This window comes from Syngnathus typhle, linkage group LG7 (genome assembly GCF_033458585.1).
Source record: "Syngnathus typhle isolate RoL2023-S1 ecotype Sweden linkage group LG7, RoL_Styp_1.0, whole genome shotgun sequence".
NCBI classification, from domain to species: domain Eukaryota; kingdom Metazoa; phylum Chordata; class Actinopteri; order Syngnathiformes; family Syngnathidae; genus Syngnathus; species Syngnathus typhle.
This window is the reverse complement of record NC_083744.1, coordinates 2,166,958-2,179,125: the sequence shown is the minus strand read 5'-3', so window position 1 is coordinate 2,179,125 and position 12,168 is coordinate 2,166,958. Positions and strand designations below refer to the sequence as shown.

The 12,168-nt window shown below is 41.6% G+C and overlaps 1 protein-coding gene across 11 annotated transcripts in view; it reads right to left on the bottom strand.

The window, feature by feature from the left end:
- ciapin1 (cytokine induced apoptosis inhibitor 1) overlaps positions 1–12,168 on the bottom strand; it is a 144,595-nt gene that overhangs the window by 40,591 nt on the left and 91,836 nt on the right. Inside the window, exon 8 of one of the 11 annotated variants that reach the window (XM_061284311.1) lies at positions 508–529. The exons of the other annotated variants lie outside the window; for them this stretch is intronic. Coding sequence (XP_061140295.1) covers positions 523–529 — 7 coding nt within the window. The 3' untranslated portion in view covers positions 508–522. Of the gene's footprint in view, positions 1–507; positions 530–12,168 lie in introns of those variants that run through there. 11 annotated transcript variants of the gene reach the window in all.

Below are 12,168 nucleotides of genomic sequence, written 5' to 3'. Positions count from 1 at the left end.
TTTGACTTATTGAAGTTCATTGTGGAGAAGAGCTTTTCACACAGATAGGTGCTGCCAAAAAGGCACATGGTCCGCTTGTACATCCTGGAAAGCTCAGGGAAGCTGGGGGGGAGTTTTCTCAAAAATTGTCCAAGCTCCACTGTTTTTCTACTCACCTCCCTGAACTTGGCTTTGAGGTCAGTATTGCACTGCAGGTCAATTAGCTCCATCTGCAGGACAGGGGGGCATCCTCCCCATCACAGGAGAAGGGGTCATCAAAAATCTGAAAAGTGGCTCTGTGTGTCTTGAAGTCTGCAAACCTCTGATCAATTTCCTCCTGTAGCTTTCCAATGGTATCAGCATACTTCTCACCACTGAATGTTGTGCCTGAATCCATGAGTGCCTTGCATGCTGGGAAATGGCAGAGGTTTGTCTGGAAAAGCTGGGCTTTCCATAACACAGGTTTTTTGGAGAATGCTCTGACATTGTCATATGCAGCACTGACAAGCTGGTCCTGACCTTGTAACTTCTTGTTCAGTACATTCAGCTCCTGTGTGACGTCAACAAGAAAAGCTAAGTCCCTTAGACATTCAGGATCATTTAGCACAGGAACAGTCATCCCATCCTTCTCCAGGAAGGCTTTCACTTCTGCTCTTAACTCAAAAAACCTCTTCAAGACCTTCCCCCTGCGGAGCCAACGTACCTCGGTAAAGTAGAGCACGTCCTCGTATTCTGACTATTTCCGCAAAAAAGTCGCGGAACTGCCGATGCTTTAAAGCCCTGGTTCTGATATGGTTGATGATTTTCACAACGTCAGACATCACATTGCCAAACCTAATGATCTTGGTGCAAAGGGCCTGCTGGTGGATAATGCAGTGCAGAGCAATGGCATCTTCCACACCCTCTTCCAGTTTCCTTTGAACAAGCGCCACAAGTCCGTTTTTCCTCCCTGTCATTGACGGCGCTCCGTGGGTAGTTATTCCAGCCAAACACTTCCATTGTAAGCCGGCATCTTCAATGGAATCAAACAGCTGGAGGAATATCTCCTAGGCAGTGGTCTGGCCATGCATTCCAATCACTGAGAGCAACTCCTCCGTAACTTCAAAATTGTTATCAACGCCACGGACATATATTGCGAGCTGCGCCGTTTCAGTGACGTCTGTGCTCTCATCAAGAGCAAGAGAATGGAAATGTTTAGCTTTCTCACGCAGTTGATCATAAACAGGGCTGTGGATTCAGTTCGGACTCGGGGACTCAGACTCGGTCGGACTCTGTCATTTTTGCCGGACTCGGACTCTGTGCTGATTTTGACCGAGTCCACCGAGTCGGACAATAAACGGCAAGACGCAGCCAGAGAGTGTCAGGTTACAGTCAGCGCGGTAGGAGTTGGAAGAAGCAGTAAAAACTCCACCAAACTCGTCGTAATGACCTGTGATATATGTTATATCCTTACTATTTTCCAGGTTCTTAGATAGCAAGAATAGGGCGGACAACGACGTGAATGATAACTGCTTTATTCCTTACTCACAGTGCGTTCACAGGGCGTACCACAACAACACAGAATGTCCATCCCACTTCCGGGGTTTTTCTACGATGGAATTTGAGTTAGCCCAAAATACACAACATCTCTTCCCCTCTTACAATGAAGGTGCATGAACAACATAGTCTTATGCACCTATAACTTGACATCTTCAAGATCCATCAATAACTACCATTAAACAATTATCATATATGGTCCAGACAATTATGACAATAATATTCCCATGAAACCTTAACTTTGTGTGAGGGTGGACTACCTCGAATTATACCGAATTATAGCGAAAAACCGATGTCGTACGGCGTCGTAGGGCGTCAGCACTATGTTGTTTTCAATAAAAACATGAAGAACTCACGTTTGCGTCAGTCAATTTTAATTATTATAAAGGATTATTGTCATTTGATGTCTTTGAATTCATCCGCGTTCTGCCATTGAAACGGGGTGCATTCAAAGACCAGTCGTACAGACGGAAACGTTTTGTGATCTAATCTTTCATAACGAGACTGATTTGAGTGAATTGATTTGAATGAATAATTGAGAAGAAATTTCAGTTCTGAAGGCTCCTTTTGTCCCAAGCAAAGTGACAGATGGTGGGGAGGTTGGGGATAAAAATTGTAAAATTAATTCACTCAAATCATTCTCGTTGTGAAAGATTTGATCACAAAACGTGTGTGGCTTTTTCTTAAATGAACACGTTTGACATTGCTATCGTGTCAGTTTTTAATTATATTGCGCTGTCATGTTAAAGCAAATTAATAAATGCAACAATATTAATTTGCTTTGAAAATACCTGAGTAATAAAATAAAATGGATGGATGACTGATAATCACAATTAAGTATAAAGTCTCCTTTGTAATATATACTCCTTGTAGCCTGTACCCAAAAAGAGGAGTTTCTTTGCATCGAGGTTTATGCAAAGAGCTCACGTAATTATATTGTTGCGTTTAGGTGAAGTGAATGAGTGTTCCGTCTGTACGACTGGTCTTTGAATGCACCACGCTTCAATGGCAGAACGCAGATGAATTTAAAGACATCAAATAAGAATAATCCTTTATAAAAATTAAAATTGACTGACGCAAACGTGAGTTCTTCATGTTTTTGTTGAAAACAACATAGTGCTGACGTCGTACGACATGGGTTTTTCGCTTTCCAAATAAGGGGTCGTCACTAATTATTTGTGTTTAGATAAATGTCTGAGCTATAATGGTGTAATTAATGATTAAAACTTGAAAGTATCTGTTTATTGTACTCGTTCATATGTTTAATAAAGACAAAGCCATCACAAAACTGTTGTAATTATTTAGATTTTGATCTAAATTAGCCTTGAATAAAGACTAAGCAGTCACATGAATTAACAGAAAAAATGGACAGCCGGACTCGGACTCAAGGTCAAGAGGCCGGACTCGGACTCGGTGCAAAAATCCGACCGAGTCCACAGCCCTGATCATAAATGTTGCCAGACATGTCAGAAATGCGCTCTGCCACTGTGTTGGCTGAAATGCTGATGTTACTAAACTGAGCCTTTTTTTCCGGGCAGACTATACTTGCAGCCTGTAACATGCACTGTTTGATGAACTCGCCGTCTTTGAATGGCTTAGTTTAGTTGAGTAATGACATCTGATATTATACTCCTTGTGCACCGCAACTTTATCCTTTCATATTAGACACGTTGGGATGCCCCTGTGCTCAACAAAAAAATATTCTGTCTCCCATTTCTCCTGAAATTGTCTGTGCTCATCACCAATTTTTCTCTTCACGACAGGTTTTGAAAAAGACATAACGGGCTGACAAAACCCGTATAGCACTAGGTGACAAGATATATTTTCCCTCCTCCACTTGTTCATCCAAACATGGTAAAGTGACCAATTGCTAATTCGCGCTGTTGTCACGAGCCTGAGCTACGGGAGCCCACAGGTGTTAAAGAAATATAAAACCCCAGATGCATGTGAGAAAAAATGCGCGGGCCGCATTAACACAAAGATTTTATTTCAGGCAGGGGGCCACAAAACATTGTCCTGAGGGGCGCAATTGGCCCGCGAGTTTGAGACCCTTGCCTTACAAGGTACAATACTTTATCCTTATTTTATCATAAAGGAAATATATTTTGCAGGTACAGTAGGTCTGCAAAATACGGACATTTCGTTGTTGCTTGTGCTGCCAGAGCAGTTTTTCTTTTTCTTCCTCACACAAACACAATGCCATATGCGCGAATTGAACGCAAGGCGTCGGCACACAAGACAGGCAAGCGTAAACCTTTCATTTCCCCTAGCTGGAGTTGTGAGTTTTTCCTTGCCCTCTCGGGAGTTTAAGATCAGGGGATGTTTGAGAATAAAAACTCTTGAATCTTGAAACCTATCAGCGCCTCCCAGTTCTGCAAGAGCAGTCATGAATACTCATGACGCGCAATGACGTCACGAAATATATTGAGTCAAATACATTTCAAACAGTGCTGATCCTTCATATGTTCCCAAGAAAACATCTTTAAATTTTTCCTTGAAAATGTGGCATTGAGGTTCAGGATGTTTTGACTTTCCTAAGGCTCTAAGATAAACCAGCACCTGGTAAAGCTCTGCTAATCGATGTGCTACTTGGCGGACATGTTGGCAGGGGCAAAGTTCTCTTTACAGAGGTTTTTTTTTTATTATTATTATTTTGAGTCACATGCATGCACAGCGTCATATGTGCAAAGTGAACTCATGGTGCCTCACTACACCATCAGCTACCCCCTTTCTTTAAAGAGGTATTGACAATATGTCGTAACTTGGCCGTTTCTCAACCGATTTATGTGAGGTTTATATTTTTTTGTGAAAGCATGTGCAACCGTTACGAAAATAACCAGCATCCATATGGTGTATTTGTCGTAACGTAATTGTATGGCAATATGCTCAATTTTGGAGCACAGTGTATAAGAATGCTTGTTCTTCCGAGTTCCTTCCTGTCTACATAAGGAATGACCTGACGCATTTGCCCCGACTATCATACGAAGCCGTGGCGTGCAGGCTAACCATTTATGTAGGTCATTATCTACGACGACGATTGTGTAATACTGGAGGTGTAGACTTAAACTTACAAGGAAATTGTAATTTTAATTGAGTTTTGTTTGTTTCCACAAAGTCGAAAATTATTGAAGCGATTGCGCAGAAATGAAGGTATTCTGTGGACGAGTCAAACCAACAATTGAAGGTTTTGACTGCGTGGAGGAGAGCGAAGAGTACGACTATCAGCAAGAGATTGCCAGGTAGCTCACATCTCAACGTGTCTCGGGTTAGAAATTACTTAAATGAAGTAAACAATATAAAGGGTTAACATAATCCAAATTAGAAGTGCAGCTAGATATGTTTAATGTGCATCGTGTTTTTCCAGTCGATATTAATGCGCAATGGAAGTCGTTTTAGTGTTTTGTGAGCAAGACAGCAGTGATTGGTGAGTTTCTTGGGAAATGTAGTGAGCCAAGCTGTACTGCCCACCAGAATAATATAGCAATTCATAATAATTTGATGTTGCACACTCACTCAGATTTTCTGCATGTTTGCCGTTGCATGAACACGCCCAACAAAACTTGAGTATCACTGGTCATTATTTGTAATGAATAAAATTACTTATATAGCTTTTCATGTACCGTATTTTCCGCCCTAAAAGGCGCACCTAAAAACCAAAATTTTTATCAAAAGTCAACAGTGCGCCTTATAGCCCGGTGCGCCTTATATATGGATCAAGTGATGAATTTGTTGATCCATACTGGTTGTACACAGTGCTCTGCCAAAATGTTTTAGTACGTTTTAGTACGACTAGTAAATTACAAGGTCGCATCGCTTCCCAGCATTACGGTAACTGTAGTCAGGGGGCGTCACCGAATAGCTGTTGTACCCGCGAGGCTATTTCATTTCAAAATAAGCTGCTCCGTTAATGTTTCGAGTAAATCTACGGATCGATATGGAAGGGAAACATAGGTAAGTAGTACCAATGCGTTAGATTGAACTTTAGTCAGTTCTGATCATTTTATAGGAGCTCGTTTGAGAGACGCGATTGTTTACACTTTGCTGAGGCTCATGGGAGATTGCGAGCTGAGGGTCATGTTTTTTTGCGGATGGCTAATGCTATAACGATAGCTGCTATACGCGCGAGGCTATTTCATGTCAAAATAGGCTGCTCTGTTAATGTTTCGAGTAAATCTACGGATCGATATGGAAAGGAAACATAGGTAAGTAGTACTAATGCGGTAGATCAAACTTTAGTCAGTTCTGATCATTTTATAGGAGCTCGTTTGAGAGACGCGATTGTTTACACTTTGCTGAGGCTCATGGGAGATTGCGAGCTGAGGGTCATGGGTTTTTGCGGATGGCTAATGCTATAACGATAGCTGCTATACGCGCGAGGCTATTTCTGTCAAAATAGGCTGCTCTGTTAATGTTTCGAGTAAATCTACGGATCGATATGGAAGGGAACCATAGGTAAGTAGTACCAATGCGTTAGATCGAACTTTAGTCAGTTCTGATCATTTTATAGGAGCTCGTTTGAGAGACGCGATTGTTTACACTTTGCTGAGGCTCATGGGAGATTGCGAGCTGAGGGTCATGGGTTTTTGCGGATGGCTAATGCTATAACGATAGCTGCTATACGCGCGAGGCTATTTCATGTCAAAATAGGCTGCTCTGTTAATGTTTCGAGTAAATCTACGGATCGATATGGAAGGGAAACATAGGTAAGTAGTACCAATGCGTTAGATTGAACTTTAGTCAGTTCCAATCATTTTATAGGAGATCGTTTGAGAAACGCGATTGTTTACAGAGGGCTCGTTGGTTATTGGCTAGTGGGTGCATACCGCAACCCTAGTCAACCTCAGTTTGTTGCAGTAAAGCTTCTATTTTATGCGCCTTATAGGCCGGTGCGCCTTATATATGGACAAAGTTTTAAAATGGGCCGTTCATTGAAGGTGCGCCTTATACCCCGGTGCGCCTAATACGGCGGAAAATACGGTACTTGGCAAGTTTGGGTTGTGAAAAACAGGGAGATTTTTTATTTTCATTTTTTTTCTGGGTTTTTCTGCATGTTTGCCGTTGCAACAACACGCCCAACAAAACTTGAGTATCACTGGTAATTTGCAATGAATAAAACCTTATATAGCTTTTCATTTATTTGCCAAGTTTGGGTTGTGAAAAATAGGAAGATTTTTTATTTATGTTTTTTTTTCTGGGTATTTGCTCCCACTACAGCGGTCTGCAACCACCGCCGGCTTTATGTCCAATGAATTCTTCATAGATCATTATATATTCAATTGAAATCTGCCGCCTATCTGAAAAGGTGCCTCCTCTGACCGCACGTCCATGGATCACACTCTACTGGTTTTTAATGCAACACTTAAGAATAGGCATATAATACACAAGAGAGAGAAACTGAAAGAAAGGAGGAAATATAAGGAAACATGCACACAAAGAAATAGGAAGCAGGACAGGGATGTGTATGAAGGAGATGGGCCTCAATTACTATTATTATGACTGTTGAATTGTGTTCCTTATGTCTTCATTTACGATAGCCATTGTATTCCTTTGTTCAGACAAGGGTTGTGGTCTTACCTTAGCAAACGTTTCCCACAGTTTCGGCAGCAACTTCCGCCTTCGTCAGAGCGTGTCACCTGATGGTGTGTGTGACACGTCTTATCCAGCGTGACCCAATGAGGGGTGACACAATGAGGTGCCAAGTATTTTGTAAACAGCGCGACTGCCACCCAGCAACATTGCAAGCGGGGAAGCAAGAGCCATAAATTCAGTAACAAAAAATGAGAAAATCACTATTTTACCGGCAGACAAATGCAGAACCACGGTCATCATGGCCACAGAAAAATATAAAAAAACAAATACAGGATATGGTAAATGACACCAACACCTACGAAATCCTCAAAAAAGACCGAACAGAAGAAAAGAAAAATAAACTCAAGGCACTATTAAAACCACTACTAATTGACAACAAAATAGATGAGCAAACATACAGTGCCTTGCGAAAGTATTCGGCCCCCTTGAACATTTCAACATTTCGCCACATTTCAGGCTTCAAACATAAAGATAGAAAATTTTAATTTCTTGTCAAGAATCAACAAGTGGGACACAATCGTGAAGTGGAACGAAATTTATTGGATAATTTAAACTTTTTTAACAAATAAAAAACTGAAAAGTGGGGCGTGCAATATTATTCGGCCTCTTTACTTTCAGTGCAGCAAACTCACTCCAGAAGTTCAGTGAGGATCTTTGAATGATCCAATGTTGTCCTAAATGACTGATGATGATAAATAGAATGCAACTGTGTGTAATCAAGTCTCCGTATAAATGCACCTGCTCTTTGATAGTCTCAGGGTTCTGTTTAAAGCGCAGAGAGAACCATGAAGACAAAGGAACACACCAGGCAGGTCCGAGATACTGTTGTGGAGAAGTTTAAAGCCGGATTTGGATACGAAAAGGTTTCCAAAGCTTTAAACATCTCAAGGAGCACTGTGCAAGCAATTATATTGAAATGGAAGGAGTATCAGACCACTGCAAATCTACCAAGACCCGGCTGTCCATCCAAACTTTCATCTCAAACAAGGAGAAGACTGATCAGAGATGCAGCCAAGAGGCCCATGATCACTCTGGATGAACTGCAGATAACTACAGCTGAGGTGGGAGAATCTGTCCATAGGACAACAATCAGTCGTGCACTGCACCAATCTGGCCTTTATGGAAGAGTGGCAAGAAGAAAGCCATTTCTCAAAAATATCCATAAAAAGTCTCGTTTAAATTTTGCCACAAGCCACCTGGGAGACACACTAAACACGTGGAAGAAGGTGCTCTGGTCAGATGAATCCAAAATCAAACTTTTTGGCCACAACGCAAAACGATATGTTTGGCTTAAAAGCAACACAGCTCATCACCCTGAACACACCATCCCCACTGTCAAACATGGTGGTGGCAGCATCATGGTTTGGGCCTGGTTTTCTTCAGCAGGGACAGGGAAGATGGCTAAAATTGATGGGAAGATGGATGGAGCCAAATGCAGGACCATTCTGGAAGAAAACCTGTTGGAGTCTGCAAAAGACCTGAGACTAGGACGGAGATTTATCTTCCAACAGGACAATGATCCAAAACATAAAGCCAAATCTACAATGGAATGGTTCACAAATAGACGTATCCAGGTGTTAGAATGGCCAAGTCAAAGTCCAGACCTGAATCCAATCGAGAATCTGTGGAAAGAGCTGAAGACTGCTGTTCACAAACGCTCTCCATCCAACCTCACTGAGCTCGAGCTGTTTTGCAAGGAAGAATGGGCAAGAATTCCAGTCTCTCGATGTGCAAAACTGATAGGGACATACCCCAAGCGACTTGCAGCTGTAATTGCAGCAAAAGGTGGCGCTACAGAGTATTAGCGCATGGGCCGAATAATATTGCACGCCCCACTTTTCAGTTTTTATTTGTTAAAAAGGTTTAAATTATCCAATAAGTTTTGTTCCACTTCACGATTGTGTCCCACTTGTTGATTCTTGACAAAAAATTAAACTTTTATATCTTTATGTTTGAAGCCTGAAATGTCACGAAATGTTGAAAGGTTCAAGGGGGCCTTAAAATTTAATTAGAATTCACAGAAAACCCATCTACACCGATCAATATCTATTATGGACATCAGAACAACCCACAGCACACAAAATGTCAGTCGTCAGAACACTACATGAACGCGAAACAATAATCACAGACCCAGAAGACAGAGCAACAGAAGAGAGGCACATTCAACAAGCACTAAAAACATGTCAATATCCACAATGGGCAATAAACAAAGGGGCAGCACAAGTAAAGAAAATAGAAACCGAACCAAACAAAAAGAAGAAAACCACCAACAAGACCGAAAACAGAGGAATGGTAAAACTACCGTACATCAGAGGAATCACAGAAAAAAATACAGAGAGCAAATGCAAAAATATATCAGCACACCGGTCAAACCACATAAAAAACTGAGACAGTTGTTAGTACACCCCAATGACAAAATTGAACAAGACAACAAGTGCAATGCAATATACGAAATACCCTGTCAAATATGCAATAAGATATTCATCAGTGAAACGGGAAGGAGCTTCAGCACAATGAAGAAAGAACACCAAAAGGAATGCGAGGAGACGGACAAGATACACACGAGCAACAAAGGAGAAGGCATTGCAAGAGACCCATAAATCAGCCATAACTGGAAAAGGGAGAACCATATCATGAACTGGAACAAAGCCAGAGTCATCCGCACCGAAGAATATCAACACCACCGCTGGATTATGGAGGCAATAGAAATCTGAAAAAATGGACAATACACCATGAACCGAGATGAGGGAGCACATATGCTCTCACACACCTGGACCAGCGTTTTGGAGCTGCGAGAGGACAGCAGGGGGCATGCCCACCTGTCAAATCTGACAGGAGGGTCATGCCCTCGTAGTAACAACAGCTGAATAAGGCGTGTCACACACACCATCAGGTGACACTCTCTGACGAAGGCGGTAGTTGCTGTCGGAAAATTGTCGGAAAAGTAAGACAACATCCCTTGCCTGAACAAAGGAATACAATGGCTATTATGACTATTTTTAGGATATCGTATAAGGTGTTTTGGGTTAAAAGGCGCAGACTCAATTCTGAGGGCTTTTCTGTACTTAATTCACACATAAGATGCACCACATTATAGGGCACATGCATGCCATGACTTATAGTGGTAAAACAAAAACATCACGCGAGTTCAGTTCTACTTTATTCGACTATTTAATCATGTACTGTATCGTACTGTACTCTTTGTTAATCTATATTAATACACAAATCCATCAAAGTCTTCATATTCTGTATCCAAATTAAACTCTTGTGCAAGTTCTCCACTAAACAAACACAACACAAACGTTCCCTCTTGTCATTGTCTTGCGTCACGTTATTTTTCAGCAATGATCCCGGCTTTCCAGAAAGCTTGTGTTGTGCCTCGTAAGCATGTCTGTTTGTCTATGCCATTTTAGAGGGTCCTAATGCTGTTTGCTTTTCACAAATGGTAGTATTTATTTATCAATAGCGGACGACGTACGTACTCTACGTCAGTGGTCCCCAACCACCGGGCCGCGGACCGGTACCGGTCCGTGGGTCACTTGGTACCGGGCCGCCAAACCGCACAGAATTTCTTTTTTATCTGCGATCAATTAATTCAGGTCAAGACACTCGTCCCGGTCACGTGACATGTTTCCCCAGTCGAGCCCGCAAAGCTAATATGTGGCGACAGGCTAACTAACCAGGCAATGAAGCATTCAAAACTGCTTCAACACATGGAGACCAAGCATCCTGCAATAAAAGACAAACCTTAATCACTTCGGGTGTCATTGTCTCCGATTGCGTCTAGATGGGACCGGCTCGTTTCTGAGAAACAAACTCAGTGCTCCCACTAATTCAACGTAATGGTGAGTTTTATTTTTGTCATTTGTACTTGTTTTTATGTCAGTCGTATTATTTTATTTCAGCGTATTTATATATTTATTATAAATGTATTATTTATTTATTTATTATAAATGTATTATTTATTTATTTATATAAATGTATTATTTATTCATATAAATGCCGGTCCGCGAAAATATTTCTGACATGTCACCGGTTCGTGGCGCTAAAAAGGTTGGGGACCACTGCTCTACGTGTTACGTACAATCCTCTGGTTTTCTGCCCCGATCTACGTAAAATGTAATGTCTTCTGATTGGTTCATCGAGTCTACATACTACACCAGTACATTACGTCTCTGTGTGGCGGAAGCGACACAAAAAACCTTTACAGATTTTGGAATTTGGTCCACACAAAAAGGTGCACCTTATCAAAAGGCTACCATTGTTTTTTGAAAAAATTAAATGCTTTTAAGTGCGCCTTATGGTGTGGAAAATATGTTAAACTATTCTTATTAGTATTAACAAAAAACATGATTAATATACCGTTTTTTCCATGTATAATGCGCCCCATGTATAATACGCACCCCAAAAATGGCATGTCAATGCTGGAAAAAAGCCTCTACCCATGTATAATACGCACCCAATTTTTTTAGTTTATTTCTTTAAGTCCCAATGATCGTCACACACGCATCTGGGTGTGGTGAAATTTGTCCTCTGCATTTGACCCATCCCCGTGTGATTTTGATCCATCCCCTGTGGGAGAGGGGAGCAGTGAGTAGCAGCGGCGTCGCGCTCGGGAATCATTTGGTGATCTAACCCCCCAATTCCAACCCTTAATGCTTAGTGCCAAGCAGGGAGGCAATGGGTCCCATTTTTATAGTCTTTCGTATGGTCTTAACTAGGCTGGATGTATTTTTTTTTGTTGGCGTTGATTTCTCCGGCTGCCCGTAAAGGCACCACCGCGATCAGTTAGGTTAAAATGAAAAGTGCGGACATGTGGAAAAAGGCGTGCGGACATGTGAAAAAGGCGGGTCTGTATGGGAGAGAAGTTGAAGAGGAATAAAAAAAACTCTTGGAAACCAAAACTTGCCCCTCGTCGTGACTTGGAGCCGCAACAAATGTTTCGGATTTGTGTAGGGTACATTGTGACAGCAAACGAGAAGGTGATCGAGCAAGCGTCTGATACGAGAGCATTGTGTTCGTATGGAGCGTGTTTGAAGTGAACAGCAGAGACGAAAGGAACAA